Below are 16,488 nucleotides of genomic sequence, written 5' to 3' on the forward strand. Positions count from 1 at the left end.
TGATTTCCCCAGTGGGGTTCCACTGGTCTCCTGTCACCGCCAGTCTGGAAGTGGCTCCATGCAGGCTGCCCACAGCACAGGGCTCCATCTTGTGCCACCCTTATCCCTTATCCCTAAACTAATTTGCCATTTTTTACGATTTTGAAAATAATTTTAAAATAGTTCAACTAGCCGATCTACATCTACACATTGTGAGCTTGTAGAACAGCTATTTGAACTATTTTAAAAGGTTTTTTTAAATAGTACAAAAATGGCAAATAAGTTTAGGGATAAGGGTTGTCGCAAGATATAGCCCTAGTACACACCAAGGCTACATTTACTCAAGTACTGCACCTGAGCACAATTTGGGGCTGCTGTCAAGCAGAAACCTGTTATACAATTGTGGGGTCCTTCACACGTAAACGTTTTAGAACCGCTGCTTTAATTTTAATACAATTTATATCAAAATCTGACTATAGGCCTACTTTTTCCATAGCATGTGAAGCTACAGTAATGGGGCGGGGTGCCATTCACTGTCAGGACAATGCAGCATAAGAGCTCCATTTATTATTCCCTTCAATGAAATATGCAACGCTAGCAAAATAGGCTCTACTCTACCCTTTCTTGAGCACTAGAATGTCAGCCCAGGACAGCAAAAAGAGCTACTTTTGTACGTCCATAAATTCAATGTTCGAATCCCAGTCCTGTGTCGGTGGCCCAGGGGTAAATAAACACTTAGAAAAACCAATGGGAATAGAAAGAAAAATATTTAAGAAACCATAATATATGAAATATTGCTGAAATTAAACGATCCATAATTTAAGAAAACTATTTCTAATAATAGTGTGCTATCAGAGGTGATGTAATTTCTGTACCAGAAGCAGGTTGGAGTATATTAATTCCAATGGAATAGTGAGCAGTGTTGTATTTGTGTTGTTCATATTTATTTGTTATGAAAAAAGGAAAATGGAATGCACACACCAAAACAGCTTCTGAATCATTCTACCCGCAATCATCTCAAGCCACACAATCTTTGGTAGATTTTTTCGACATGTATAATTATATCTCCCAGCAACACACTGCTAGGTCAGTAATTTACATGCAGAGGCTTCCTCCCTTTTCCCTAAATTCAAATCCAACGGTCAGGTCTCCTCAGTGGCTTGCACATGAATCTCCTAGGTTAAATTTAACTTCAATCTTAATGAGAGTGACTTTTTTATGATCAATTTCTGATTAGTCCTTCATATTGTATTATTTCATGCTTACTATTGACCTATTTTTACTTCCTTATTGTCTTTATCTTGGATATGCTTGCTGCCGGGCCTGCTGGCACTACACCGTACACACACACCAGACACCAGTCCCTTGACTGAGGTACAGCCACAGAATGAAACCCTGGTACTAGACAAACGTGCACACTGCTGCCTCATCTGTGAAGCTTGTAACAGTCAGTATGCAGTGCCGGTTGGTGCCACAGGGTGGTGCACTGCTCCTTTTTGTTTTGCTGTGTGTACAAGATCTGACGTCACTTCCATTATATGTTGTCATTGTTGTGTACTGTGTTGGCGCGCAGTGAGTGACTGATGCTCCATTAGTTGGCTGCTAAATAAACCAGCGTCTTTGTCTGTGTGAAATACCTGGACATCTATTAAGCTGTATCCAGTCCACTGGGTCTACTCCATTGCTCAACACATCACAAGCTACAGCGTGAATCCTGTCCAAACTTCTAGCACAGATTCAACGGTCGCTGCTACAAGTAAGTACGTTGCTTGCTACTGTTGCTACATATTTAAACTGGGTTTATGAACTGTGTCTCTCAAGGTGCCAACCTGCATGGTGTTGATCCACAGTGGTGCGGTCGCTGCCTAGCCTGACACTCAGTCTGAATTTTCATTTCGTTTCACTTTATTATTCATCGCCAGAACATATTTTCTTAATGGGCGTGGCTAGCGATTTCCCCAGATTTTCCCAGACTCCCAGAGTATAATTTTTCAGTGTTCCTTTATATATATTTTTTACCTTCCTTGTCTGGTTGTATTTGGTAATGTTTAAAAAGGCTGAGTCACACTTGTTGTTCACAGCACACACCTGACAAAAGACTAGCCCAAGATTTAGACTCTATCGATATCGCTCGATATCGTCAGAATCGAAAAAAACTACGAGAGTCTAAACAAAAGCTAACAAAAGACCATTGATATGAAATATTGAGAGACTGTACATGACCAAGACAAGACATCTCCCTTCAGGAAGGGTATGGGTATTTGTGACATGGGGTGCGGTGCCGGAGGCCCGGAGCTAAAGGAAACCCTATTACTAAAGTACGGCTTTCCCGGTGGATTGTGGAGGCCATCCTGGCTTCCCGCACCGGCTTATGCCACTAATGCCAGTACAGGGTTGCCTCCTCCTGAAGGCCTGAGGACACAGGATGCTGCCATACCCTGCGTAGAGCAGGGTACATCCTGGGCAAGGGTGTTTCGATACAGGATGTGTCATGTGTGTACGGTTGCAAGTTGGTCAGGTTGCAAATTGGTCATCTCCGTCAACGTGGCGTGGACGTGGCGGAGCTGGCTATGGCTCACGTAGTCCTGGGTGTCGCTCTAGACGAGGCAGGTCACGTACATAAACTTTTAGTTTTGGGTAATTTATGTGAGTTGACCCTGGTACATGGGGCATAGGGCATACCCCGGAGCATTTAGGTGGACCTAGCTCTGGTCTATAGCTCTAATGCGTTGGACCTAAATTAGCCCTTTTACCATGAAATGTTCTATGAGCAGGGTGTGGCTGTAAACAAGCATCTCGAGCTTAGTCCACTTCCCTGGGTAAACAAAGAACTTTGCTTTGCTTAGTTTGGAGCATATACAAAAAAAAGATGAGCAGAGCAGAAGGCTCTCTGGCCCCGTGAGGTGCACTGGCTTTTGACCACTGACAGCTCCTCTGCGGTGGATGAATTTTAAATTAATTAATGAAGTTTATTATTTACTTTCTAATCCGTTTTCTCCATGTCCGTGGACGAAAAAAACAAGTTAAGATAATGGGGCATATATCATCCAATGGATTAAAACAAAAGGAAAGAGACGGGTTTGGGTTTGAAATTCTTGCTTTTTGGGGCAGAGACAGACTGACACCGGATTAAGGTTGGTGAGGGGTGCGTTAACTAAAACGACCGGATTAAGGTTGGTGAGTGGTGCGTTAACTAAAACGACCGGATTAAGGTTGGTGTGAGGGGTGCGTTAAAACAACCAGATTAAGGTTGGTGAGGGGTGCGTTAAGGGTTGGGACTTGGAGAGGGTTAAGGTTAGGTTTAGGGAGGTTAGGTTCGGGTGAGGGTTTGAGATGGTTAACATCGGTAGACAACTTGACTGCGTGTGCGTGCGTTGTTTTTTTTTTGCGGCTTCCGCCTTATTTTTATTTTTTTTATAGAGGGACAGACAGTAAGTAGGCCGACAGGAAATGGGGAGAGAGATGGGGGAGTGACATGCAGTAAAGGCCATCGGGAGTCGAACCCGCGGCACACTGCCAGACTGGATTACCAGCCAAGGTGCCTGGACCGCTGAGCCACGGCCCAGGCTGTGTGCGTTTGTTTTTATTCGTGAGTTCTCTTGGCACAGTACCATGGGTGTGTACGCATAACAAAACCATTATTCTTCTATGCAACGATTGGTATGAAAAACACCATTGAAGCTGAGAAGGGCCATGCCAGTGTCGGCTATGGGGATGAATGTGGTTGACAGTACGCACTGTAGGAGGAGAAGATGAGTTCTATTTGTACCAGTTCCACTGTCTGCTATTTTGTTTAAAGCTGCATTAACACCTCAAGCAGACTGTAATTATGAAACCTTTTAATTAATTGTCTGGTTTGGGTGTTATTTTGTTCATAAAGTGCATGCTATTCTTGTGTGATCCTCAACACAGGATTTGATATATCCAGACTAAAATTATTAGTATTGCCGCCACCACCACTAACCATGATAGTACAGCAGCTATCTGCACCCGGGGGCATCTCTATGCCAGCTTGTGAATGTGATGGACATTTCCATGAATGTTTTATTTTTGCCACGGACATGCAAAACAAGTGATCAATGATACCAGAACACAAATGTATAGCCTACAGTACTAATTGACTCTTGACGTGTCATAGTGTCTACTCTATTCCATTGCGCTACACAATTTAAAATAAGTCACTTATCAAAACTTATTTTTGGGGAAAAGCTGATCTACAAGCTCACAACACATTACGGCATGTTGTGACCTTGTAGATCAGCAATTGTCCTTTCTTCTTAGCCTATAATGACATGCCCAAAATTGGGATGTCAGGGTTAAAGCAGTTAGCTATATAGTTACCCAACTTACCCAGCAAGACTGGGAAGTTATCCACTGTCTACTGAGTACTGACAGGTGGCCGTCCTGAGACGGGCATTATATGTGGCATAATGCATGGTCCAAGTATATTCCATGTTTGGGATTTCAATAAATGGGTCTTATACAGTAAGTACAGTTGCAGTCCGAGAAAGGGACACTTAGCTGCAAAGGTGAATGGGTGCGCAGTATACTTCATATTAGGTTATTACAGATGAGGAGACAGGAAGTTCTACAAGCTAAACTACTTTTGTGTTTGACAACGTAGCTTAAATCTTTGTGGTGTCAATTAATGTGTGGTACTGTACTCTATGTTGATGAGAAAACTATGCAGATGACAATCTGCATAGTTTTCTGAAACATACCTGAGATTCAAAACAGATAATTAAGTACATATAATAATGAAGGCCATGTCAGGATTTAAAGGAATGCAGTGTCACTATAGTAGTTTGATTAGGGTGCCCAACCTTGATCAGAGCTGAGGAGGAGGTCCGTGGATCAAGGGTTTCCATGAATTATGGTTGTTGAGTGTTATTATGATTTAGTTGTTGTTGTAATTTGACACTTTGAAACACTTTCTCTCAACTGACAAAAAATATAACTATTTACTTGTCCAGTTCTGCCCTCTTTAAGTGTACATACGAACAACGTTCACTGGAGTTCACTGTGTTGTTGTGGATCATTTGCTATAACAAAGTATATAGACTATAGATGCCAGTAGTGTCATTGCTGTAACTTGGTATCTGCAATGTGATACTGTTGCTGCAGGGTGAACTATGGGTAGCATTATAGATGCCTTACAGCTCATGGGGGCTATAAATCCAGACTCTATATAGCATTCGGAGATTGTGGAATAGTTGTCTGGCTACGCGAGACTAGTCGGAAAAGGACAAAAGGCTCTACTTTTCCGGTTACCTCCTGTTCTCTGTCCTGATTGGATTAGATTGGTGTCCCTGCCTGAACATTGACTTTCTGTTGAGAGCTGGAGAGACAGGGAGACTCCTAGTCCTGTTATTTAGCAAATGCACTCTATAGCAATGAGTAGGCTACTACTAGAGCTATTTAACACTTATTTAAAAATATATAAAATCTAGGGTAGGCTATCAGTATCACATGATTCCCCTCGTCATGGCTTCTGTCGTGTCCTTTTCAATCCAGTAGATGGTGCTACAAGTGAAGCAAACGCACTCGGCAGAGACATGACTCAGTATGAGCATCTGCTGCTGTGAAATTCAGTGGCACAATACTACATACGGGACATGATGAAAAAAGTTTTTCTGTCCTGGAAGAAATACTTAAAGGACGAGTTTGCCGGCCCTCTTTTTAAACGTGTGTTTTTTAAGTAAACTGGTCCTTTAAGTAAAAGTATCAAAAAAAGAAAACTAGTAAAAAACACTGTATTCACTAAACTTAAACGATATGACTCCTGGGATGTAGAATGGATGGAAAAATGGAAAGTACCTCAATTTATACTTTCCACCACTGCAGGCATATCAAACCTGAGGCTGAGTCAGATTACTAGATTAGATCCGAAGGTAGTCCAGCATTGGTTTCTATCTCTGTCCAATGATAGTGTTTCTCCTGAAAGGCTCTGGCCAATGACTGTGTGGCTTGGTGTCAGGTTGGCAGCTAAAAGGGCGTGTTAACTCTATTTAAACAGTTTGCTTGGTACAAATTACATCCAGACGCATAGAACCTGCAGAGCACAGTACATCAGCAGGTAAAAAAAATCTCTCTATATATAAATAAATACTTGCATACTTACATAGCTTTAATGTTTACAGTATGCATTATTATTGGCATGCCATATCTTTCCATGTTCCTAGTTGATTCTAGGTAGGCTGTTTTGGCTTCAGTCAATCATTTTGACTATTGGATATTTAGCATGATATGGGGCCTGAATTCGTGGTCCCTCGTCTAGGCGTTGAGAACCACTGCCCTATTATCCTATGACATGAGCCCTTTCCCAGGCTGGTGCACACATTACAGAATGAGAGTGTAACATGACACCTCAACTACCTACACGTTACATGTTTGTTCTCCATTGTGTGTGTGTGTGGGTGTGTCAGTTTGATTGCGTGAATTCTTATAAACAGAAATGTGAAAACCATAACAGAGTACAGTCAAACACTTTTGGTCAAAAAGGAACAGCACCATTCGTGTCCTATGTATTCAATTAAATACAGTGTAAGAAAAAAGAATAGGGGTGTAAAGAGGGGGAGCGTGATCAACTGTCTAGGCCGGGAGAAGTGATTATTTCCGCTCCCTTTGGCCTACTAAAAGGTGGATTTTCAGGCCTGTTTTAAAGTGAAGTACACATAACTTCAGGGGTAGTCAAGGATCAGCGCGTCTCTTTTTAGCTGAGGTGGTTCAGGATTTTTACCTGTACGAACATGTTCCTCTTGTCATGTCCTTTCCTTACAATAGTCAAAGTCCATGTTTTTAAGTGTGTGTTTGTGTGTGTGTGTACATTCCATGTAACCTGTTTTCGATCTCTTTCCTTCTGCTCTCACTTTGGCTATCCTCTATCTTCTGTTTCTCACTGAATACTACAACATGATGGAGCACGCACAGAAAGAATTTCACTTCTGCACATTTTTGTGCTTTTATCCAAAGCGCTTTACATAGATTGTAGATTACATTCACCCACATATTCATACACCGATGGCGGAGGAAACCAACCTGCAGATCTGGAGCAACTTCACTTCACCACTAACTCTGGGGGAGCCCGGGATCGAACTGGGAACCGCGGATGCCATCTGGCCACTCTTCACCTGTAAACCTGTGATGTGGCGATTAAGCTGACTCTGCTTCTGCTTCCCTCCGTCTCCAGCAGAACTAATCCAAGATGCCGGACTCAAACACAGACAACCGAGTCACAGACGAAGTGAAGGGTTTCAACAGGAACTCTCTGAAAAGGACCGAGACGAAAGAGAAGAACCCACTGCCCACACCGGAGGGTATGTGTCCAATCTGTCTGAAGACACACTTGTCCGTTTTTTGTTTTGTTTGAATACTTTATTATTAAGAAGTTTGAAAATGGCAGTAGTACAGTAAGAACGCGATGCTAAAAGGATAACACAATAAGCCCCTGGTCCCCTCTTTTTATTTGAAGGACTCCATGCAGGATATCGTCGCTGGTAGAATCTTATGTCCAAAACTACTTTTCAGGAAATGGGGAAAAAAGCTGTGTTCCAATAGATCCAAAGTAGTTATTTAGTCACAAACTCTTGTTAATACATTTCATTTGTTCAATATTTATAAAACCCACAGACGGATTTAACCATTTACAAAATTCCACTAGAGTACACACACAGTACCTGAGAAAATGTAGTTGTTACTTCCCACCACTGTTGATGGTGACCCCACCCTTCATGCTGTCTTTCAGTTCGGCTCAACCCCTCCCCCTCCATTGTCCTCATGAGAGGAAGTCAAACAAAAAAAATTACTGATTAACTCGCAGCCTGCAGCCGTGGAAGAACTTGTTCCACTCCGTGGCCCTGACACACTAATTACATAATCACCTGGCCGCAACTATTTGAGGTTAATATCACTATGAATAATAATAATAATAATAATAGCAAAAAAATAGCTAATCTACAAGGTCACAAAACGTTGCATCGAGACACATTTGACAAAGACCAACATTTACATTTTGGGCAGGCAAGAATTACATTTTGGGCAGGCAAGATGTGTTAATTGTCGTCTCCCTGCGCACAATCGTAGCACTAAAGATTTTCAAAGAGATATACCTGCCAGACGAGTAGGATACAAAGGCATTCCAATGGGTGATTGAGGGTCGTGCTCTACCGCAACGGCCAATCAGCTGTCCACTAATGGCTCTCAGGTCTTGTTTTTGTCCTTTTTTTGGCCAGGCCAGAAATGGATTTAGACAGGCGGACGACGCCTGTCCTCGCCTTATTGTAGATACCACTCCGCCAAGTCAGTCCGGAGAGTCCGTTCTTGTACAATGGATACTAATGGCCACAATGTATAGTATATAGTAAAGGAGCCGTAAGTCATAAATAGCTCTATATTCTAAGAGTAATCATTGTTAGACTAGAGTGCTTGTTCGCTAACAGGGACATCCCCCAGTCAGTAGAAACAAGTCGGGTTGCAATATTCAAGGTAGAGTAAGTTTGTGAATTTGTAATATATATTTACACTCGCAATTCAGACAGTTCGTCTAAGTTAGATCTAACTCATTCTGACAATGAAAAACTGGAATGGACCCACATAATACAATATTCTTAGAAATAATATTTAAGTACACAATGAAGGAGAATTTGACTGACAAATACATGTTGTGATGACTCAATGAATGTTTTTGACTGATCTTCTCTCTCTCTCTCATACTCCTACAGTGATAGAAGCAGAGAAGAAGGAAGAACAGATGAAAGTCGAAGTGAAGGGTTTCAACAAGAGCAATCTGAAAACCACTGAGACCAAAGAGAAGAACCCACTGCCCACACAGGAAGGTATGGGCCCTATCTTACATTTTGAAATGGTCAACTAGCCAATCTACATCGACACGTTGTGAGTTTCTAGATCAGCTATTTAAACTATTTTAAAATGTTTTAAAATGGCAAATAAGTTTAGGGATAAGGTGTAAGGGGTGGCGCAAGATATAGCTGTTGGTGTCCAATCTGTCTGCAACCACACTCTGTTTTTTGTATTGTTTGAATCATTTATTAAGAAGCTAAAAAACAAAAAAGACTAACAACGCTATGTTAAAAGGATAACACAATAAGCCCCTGCCCTATGTTTAAATTATTTGTCATATGCAGCATTTTTATTTGCAAAAAGGAAAACGGAAATGTAATGCAATGCAAAAACACAATTACATCGTAAAATGACTTGATCGTGACAGCGTTACCACTCTGCCAAGTCAGTCCGGAAAGCCCGTTCTCGTTAGCAAGCGATCACCTGGTCGCAACTATTTGAGATTATTGAATAACAGCAACACAAGAAATATTACATTTGTCAGATGAAACAAACGCTGTCTCTGTTGTGCATCTTTCCTTTGCTCATATAACATTAGCCGGTGTTATCAGGCGCTCCGCTCCGCTGCAGTGTTTATATATGTCTATGGTTGAGAGTGTGGTCTGGGCATTGCAGACTTCCACCGTGCCCGTGTCATAGCTTAGGAGGCAGCCAATCATGACTATAGGTCGCTACTATGCGATTGGCTGGTGGCGTTTAGGTGGCTCCCATTGGCTTAGGCGGCATGGGGTCGACTCCCATTGATTTGTCATATGCGTTTTTGTTTGCAAAATGGAAAACAGAAATGTATTGCACTGCTTTTGCATCTCGTAATCTCGTAATTGCAATTATTTGTACAACAATTAATCGTAAACTAAAATGTCTTGATTGTGACATCGGCGGCGCTACCACTCAAAATGTATAGTATGTAGTAGTAAGCAAAATAAGTAGCATATTAAATAGCTATATATTCTGAGATAATCAATGTACATAGTGTTTGTTCACTAACAGGGGCATTGATCATTGGTCATGTTGCTTCAAAGTAGGGGTTGTGAATTTGTAATATATGTTTACACGCTCAATCAAATTCTGACAGTTCATCAAACTCATTCTGACAATGTAAAACTGGAATGGACCCACATAATACAATATTCTAAGAAATAATATTTAAGTACACAATGAAGGAGAATTTGACTGACAAATACATGTTGTGATGACTCAATGAATGTTTTTGACTGACCTTCTCTCTCTCCCACTCCCAATCTTCCGCCGTAGTCTGAAAACCCACCTTTTCAGACTCCATCATGGCCCGTAGCACTTACCCTAGACCCTTAGATAGAACTTTATATAGACTTAAATAGCATTTTATACAGACTTATAGCATGTTACATAGACGGCACTAGAATTGCATTTTATGTAGTCATAGCACTTCATAGTATATATGTATAGTATAGTATGTATAGTTTAATTCCACTGTTACGCCTTAGCTTATGCATGTTTCATGATAACAATTTTTATGTATGTGATGTATTTCCATGCTTTTTTGTTCTTGCTTATTGTAAATCGCTCTGGATTAAGAGCGTCTGCTAAATTGTAATTGTCTCTCATACTCATACAGCGATAGCAGCAGAGAAGAAGGAAGAACAGATGAAAGATGAAGTGAAGGGTTTCAACAAGGACTCTCTGAAAACCACCGAGACCAAAGAGAAGAACCCACTGCCCACAAAGGAGGGTAAGTGTCCAATCTGTCTGCATTTCTGCAACCACACTTGTCTGTTTTTTGTTTTGTTTGAATAATTTATTAAGAAGCAAAAAAGAACAGTATGGCAGTAGTACGGTAACAACGCTATGCTAAAAGGATAACACAATAAGCCCCTGCCCTATGTTTAAATTATTTGTCATATGCAGCATTTTTGTTTGCAAAAACATAAACATAAATGTAATGCAATGCAAAAACACAATTAGCCCTTCACTAAGTCCCTCCCCAACCAACCCGTCCTCGTCCAATAGGCACGTTAGCAGCGAGGAGACAGGGCAAGCTGTCCTTCTCCCCCATAGAGATGCATGTAAAATGATGGGATTTCTCCATATAAATAATCGATCATTTCAGTTGCAAGAGCATCAAAATGTCTTCTAAATGTAGTCAATTAGGCCTGCAGTAGGCTTTGCACTGGACAAATGTGCATGACATTATTTAAATAAACTAGAAATACGAGGAAATGACTTTTCACGACCACCCGACAGGCGTTTTCATGTTGCAAGGTAAGACCACGGTCACCTGGGTGGGTCAGGCATTGATCCCCCAGTCAGTAGAGACAAGTCATGTTGCTTCAAAGTAGGGGTTGTGTAATATATGTACACACTCAATCAAATTCTGACAGTTCATCAAACTCATTCTGACGATGTAAAACTGGAATGGACCCACATAATACAAATACATGTTGTGATGACTCCATGAATGTTTTTGACTGATCTTCTCTCTCTCATACTCCTACAGCGATAGAAATAGAGAAAAAGGAAGAACAGATGAAAGATGAAGTGAAGGGTTTCAACAAGAAATCTCTGAAAACCACAGAGACCAAAGAGAAGAACCCACTGCCCACAAAGGAGGGTAAGTGTTCAATCTGTCTGCAACCACACTTGTCTGTTTCTTGTTTTGTTTGAATAATTTATTAAGAAGCTTTAAAAAAATCACCTGTGTGAAGTGAGTGGTGCAACTCCGTGTGGGGGTCCCTGGGGGGAACGCGCCCAGGGGTCTGGCCCGGTTCCGGCGAGCCGCCCTGCGTCCGAAACTGTTGAGAAATGACAGTTACTGTGTGGGGGTCCCCGGAATGCGCCCAGGGGGCCGGGCCAGGCCGTTTCCGGCAAACCTCCCCACGTCCGAAACGGTTGAGAAATGGTGAAAACCAACCAAGCTATTTTCATGGCTCGGACAGACCCAGGGACTCTATAGAGCGTCGCAGTCCCGCCCCCTACCATGGACCAGGATATGATTCTCCGTTCATTTTCCTCATAGACATTTCAGAAAGTATTTATTTAAAGACGTTTACGCCGCGCACAAAGCCAACTCGAGTCGTGACAAATCATGACAACAAACACAATTTTTTGGGCCGAACAAATAATTAGAAAGAAGAAAAAAACGGCAGGTTACAACACTTTTTGTTGTTTTTCTTCTTTGTAATTATTTGTTTGGTCCAAAATATTGTTTGTGTTGTCATGAGTTGTCACGACTCGAGTTGGCTTTGTCCGCGGCGTAACCGTCTTTAAATAAATACTTTTTGAAATGTCTATGGGAAAAATGCATTGGGATTCATTTCCTGGTCCATGGTAGGGGGCGGGACTGCGACGCTCTATAATGGAGTGGTTGCACCACTCAAAAAATAAATGAAAAAACAGTATGGCAGTAGTACGTACGGTAACAATAACGCTATGCTAAAAGCATAACACAATAATAGGAGCAGTAAGTCATATATTCATAAGCAAAATACCGTAAGTAGCATATTATTAAATAGCTCTGTATTCTCAGAGTAATTATTGTTAGACTGGAGTGTTTGTTCACTAACAGGGGCCTCCCCCAGTCAGTAGACAAGTCAAATTGCAATATTCAAGGTAGAGGTTGTGAATATTTGATGTCTTTGACTGATCCTCATTTCTCTCTCTCTCTCTCTCTCTCTCTCTCATATATATATACTCGTACAGTGATAAAAGCAGAGAAGACGGAAGCCCAGATGAAAGACGAAGTGAAGGGTTTCAACAAGAAATCTCTGAAAAAGGCAGAGACCAAAGAGAAGAACCCACTGCCCACACAGAAGGGTAAGTGTCCAATCTGTCTGCATTTCTGCAACCACACTTGTCTGTTTTTTGTTTTGTTTGAATAATGTATTTAGAAGCTAAAAAACCCAAAAAGAAACAGTATGGCAGTAGTACGGTAACAACGCTATGCTAAAAGGATAAGCCTTGCCCTATGTTTAAATTATTTGTCATATGCAGCATTTTTGTTTGCAAAAAGGAAAACAGAAATGTAATGCAATGCAAAAACACAATTAGCCCTTCACTAAGTCCCTCCCCAACCAACCCGTCCTCGTCCAATAGGCACATTATCAGCGAGGAGACAGGGCAAGCTGTCCTTCTCAGATGCATGTAAAATGATGGGCTTTCTCCATATAAATAGGGCCTGCAGTAGGCTATGCACTGGACAAATGTGCATGACATTATTTAAATAAACTAGAAATACAAGGAAATGACAGGGAGAAATCAACTTTTCACGACCACCTGACAGGAGTTTTCATGTTGCACGGTAAGACTACGGTCTTATTAGTATTATTGCCATCACCTGCGTCAGGCGTGTAACTTTCCCGACGTTAAGCTGTGTATATGTTCAACAACACAGCCATGCAAAATAACATTGACAGCTATGTGGTGGCTAGGTGGCGAAAGCTTGACCTGCATAGCAACAGTTGCTAAACTATTTGGAATCGCATTGGACAATCGCTTTTTGGGGTGGGGTTTAGCAAAGAGCTAGTTACATCGTTATTCGCAATTATTTGTACAACAATTAATCGTCAAGTAAAATTTCTTGATTGTGACATCGCTACCATTCCGCCAAGTTAGTCGGGAAAGCACCATTCTCGTTAGCAAACGATCACCTGGTCACAACCATTTGAGATTATCGCTTACAGTTTTTCACGATTGTTAAAACACACAAATCGAAAATTTGGCACAATTTGCATAACCTTCATTTCATGTACCTAATCGTTCAACACAATTTGCACTACATCACACTCTCTTATCTGCATTAGACTCTGACTTTCCTTCTTTACACTCTGATGTCAAATACACATCACCTTGTCCAAACACTACACACAATGTTCAGTTGTTGCACACACTTCTCAAATCTCAAAGCACAGTAAATCGCCTACATTGTCATCTAGGACAATGCAAGCTTCCACCGGGCTGCTCAAGTGCGTGAGTGGTTCTAGGAGTCGGACCACCCACATTTTCTAGTTCTATACCTTTCACCTTATTCTCCTTTCCTGAATCTTTGAAGAGTTATTTTCAGCTTGGACGGTATATGAACGGAACCCACATAGCTGGGTCACACTGCTCCAGGCCATGGAGAAGGCTTGTGGAGACGCGACTTGCCTGTCAGGGCTTTATGCACAACTCAAGGCGTTTCTTCCAACGCTGCTTGGACAGGGAGAACATTCCCTGTGATGTGGATAAGGCCCTCTGACCAGGCAGGAACCGGTGGCATGATGCCTATTAATTACAGTATTTCTTGGGAAGGGGGCCCTTTTTGAGCAGTTTGAGCTAACCCGTTTACAGTAATATAAATAAATTAAATCAAATTTTGCTGCGTATTTGTGTGCTGTTTTGTTTGACTATGAAAAAGTAAGCCTACACTGCATCATTTTACAAAACGAGAAATGGCTCATTCTCCATAGTCATTCATGTGTGTTCCATTTCTATGATTGTGTTTTCAATTTTGCACTTCATTGTGCAGTGAATGCTTAGTTGTGTGTACTCAATGAATGGTATGTGTGTGTCATTTGAAAATGTGGCTGTGTACCAAATTAAAGCACGAGTTCCATTTTGGGAACAGTTAAGATTCTGACAGTTCGTCTAACCCAGTCTGACAATGTAGAAATGGAATGGAATGACTCTCAATGTTTTTGACTGATCCTCATTTCTCTCTCTCTGTCTCTCTCATACTCATACAGAGATAGAAGCAGAGAAGAAGGCAGCTACCAAGAAGAAGTGAAACACAATCGCCATCATTGAAACTCCATCCATCATCCTGTCAGTCTCAACTTCTGCTTTTTGTAGGACCATAATGTTTACCATGTAGAATTTACAAGGAATTTTTCTAATGCAGTCAGTGATTGAAAAGTTTGATTTGTCTTTGAGTTTGTCTTTGAGTTTTTTATTTCGCTTTTGCACCTTGTAAAATATGTCAATACAAATCTGCCATCAGCAGCACAACAAAATCCAGTATGTACTATGTACCTACGTATGCCTGTAAATGATGCCAGTGTCTTCAGGACAAATTCTTTAAAGTAACCCCTATATTTTTGTTTTGTTTTAATAATAATGATAATAAATACAAATTTCAAAATGTTGTGATTTTATTGATCTGGCTTCAAATTTACTTATTGAGTAGTTTCAATGTATACTGTAGACACGCTCCATATATGGCCAGACCTCGAACCCTGTACACTCAAGACACTGCCCCCGCTGCCACCCTTAGATCTCCATATATGGAGCTGACCTGTTCTGACATTCCATATGTTGATCTGACCTCATCAAACCCTGTATACTCAAGACACGCTCCATATATGGCCAGTACAGAATTCATTCCATATGTTGATCTAACCTCGTGTCACCAGGCTTTCCACCTCGGAGGAAAGCCTGGTCTGTGTTACAAAATTGCCGTGTGATCCGGTCAGGAGCGGATGATATTGTTACATCATGTTGTAGTCATTGTTTTGTAGTAATCGGGCCGTAACCCTCAATCTGGAAATTCCTTTCCCTCAAACCGGAAGAATAAACGTGAAACGTAAAAGTGACTTGTTCTCTCATAGCCTCCTGCTTTTATTGGGAAAAATCGGTTTGAGGGAAAGTAAGTTCCAGATTGAGGGTTCCTGCCTGATGACTACAACAAAATTCGAACAAAGTTCACCTAATCCCCATTGTTGATGATCACTGTTGTTGTGTTTATGTGAATGCCTTTTCTGTGTATTTCATGTAATGTTTTATTGTTGTAACTGACTGCCGGTGTGCCAAAGACAAATTTCCATTTTATGTAAATTGAATGGACAATAAAGCTTTATCTTTGATGACTCCTCCATGGCGCAACGTTATCATCCGCTCGACCGCTCCCTACCGGATCATAAACTCGAAAAGGAATGCTGCCCAGTGTTGATCTGACCCCACACGCCAAAGCGCCAGCGCTCGCCCAGCAGTCTTCCGTCACCCAGGCGGATGCGTACTCATGACCTCAGGGTGTCTTACTGGTTTAATCTAGCTCTAATATAAAATGTATTAGATTGCAGATATTCATAATGATACATTTTGAGAGTTATTTTTCTGCATAACTAAAAAGTGATCTGTCACATTTATCCGTGGTTTAACCACTTTAATCATATTTTATATTTCGGCTATTTAAAAATGGTTTTCTTGAAAAAGTTAAAAAAATAATAATTGTTTTCTTATTTGGATCTCTGACACAAAATAATTTAAGATGTGGCTGTATACTGTACATATAGGCTACATTTGGGCTCCCTGACATGAAAATGTCTGAGAGCCAGGCAGCCAGTGGTGTAATTACAGGCATGATCAGAGCAAAGACAATGTCATGTCAGGACAGGAGTCCTGTAATATGAGACACGTGAATTTAGCGCCAGTCAGCCATGCAAACAACAACGGCAAATATTTACATCTAACACTAGGCACTGCAATACACAAAAGATGGTGGAACCATTATTATCTTCTCTCACACTCTCGCAGGCCGAGTTTAATGTATATTCTTATGATTACATGGTTACAATGTTTGGGCTTTAAAAATTATGCATGCACTTTACATGAAAATACTATTTCTTATAAGACGAGTCTGTTTACTATGCAATCTGCTGCACTTATGTTCAAGTATGCCAGTGGTTCTCAAAGTCCCCA

At 41.1% G+C, this 16,488-nt stretch overlaps 1 protein-coding gene across 5 annotated transcripts; it reads left to right on the forward strand.

Annotated features, from left to right (window-relative positions):
* Positions 1-1,534: 1,534 nt before the first annotated feature.
* Positions 1,535-15,662, forward strand: LOC306925123 (uncharacterized protein). 5 transcript variants are annotated; one of them, XM_079503802.1, is made up of 7 exons: positions 1,536-1,739; positions 7,169-7,295; positions 8,700-8,813; positions 10,436-10,549; positions 11,315-11,428; positions 12,517-12,630; positions 14,538-15,662. In XM_079503802.1, the coding sequence occupies exons 2-7, from the start codon at positions 7,184-7,186 to the stop codon at positions 14,576-14,578; spliced, it is 609 nt and encodes a 202-aa protein (XP_079359928.1). In that variant the 5' UTR covers positions 1,536-1,739; positions 7,169-7,183; the 3' UTR covers positions 14,579-15,662. The 5 variants fall into 5 exon arrangements, with proteins under 5 accessions (XP_079359931.1, XP_079359928.1, XP_079359930.1 ...); XM_079503804.1 differs by having other exon boundaries at positions 7,172-7,295; XM_079503801.1 differs by having other exon boundaries at positions 1,537-1,735.
* The last annotated feature ends 826 nt before the right edge of the window (positions 15,663-16,488 follow it).

The sequence above is a fragment of the Electrona antarctica genome (assembly GCF_951216825.1).
Source record: "Electrona antarctica genome assembly, chromosome: 1".
Taxonomy (NCBI): domain Eukaryota; kingdom Metazoa; phylum Chordata; class Actinopteri; order Myctophiformes; family Myctophidae; genus Electrona; species Electrona antarctica.

Bases quoted from the DNA above. Each gene is read 5' to 3' on its own strand.
- LOC306925123 (XM_079503802.1), top strand. From the start codon at position 7,184: ATGCCGGACTCAAACACAGACAACCGAGTCACAGACGAAGTGAAGGGT. The intron at 10,550-11,314 runs GTAAGTGTCCAA...ATACTCCTACAG, and splicing joins CCCACTGCCCACAAAGGAGG to CGATAGAAATAGAGAAAAAG. The intron at 12,631-14,537 runs GTAAGTGTCCAA...ATACTCATACAG, and splicing joins CCCACTGCCCACACAGAAGG to AGATAGAAGCAGAGAAGAAG.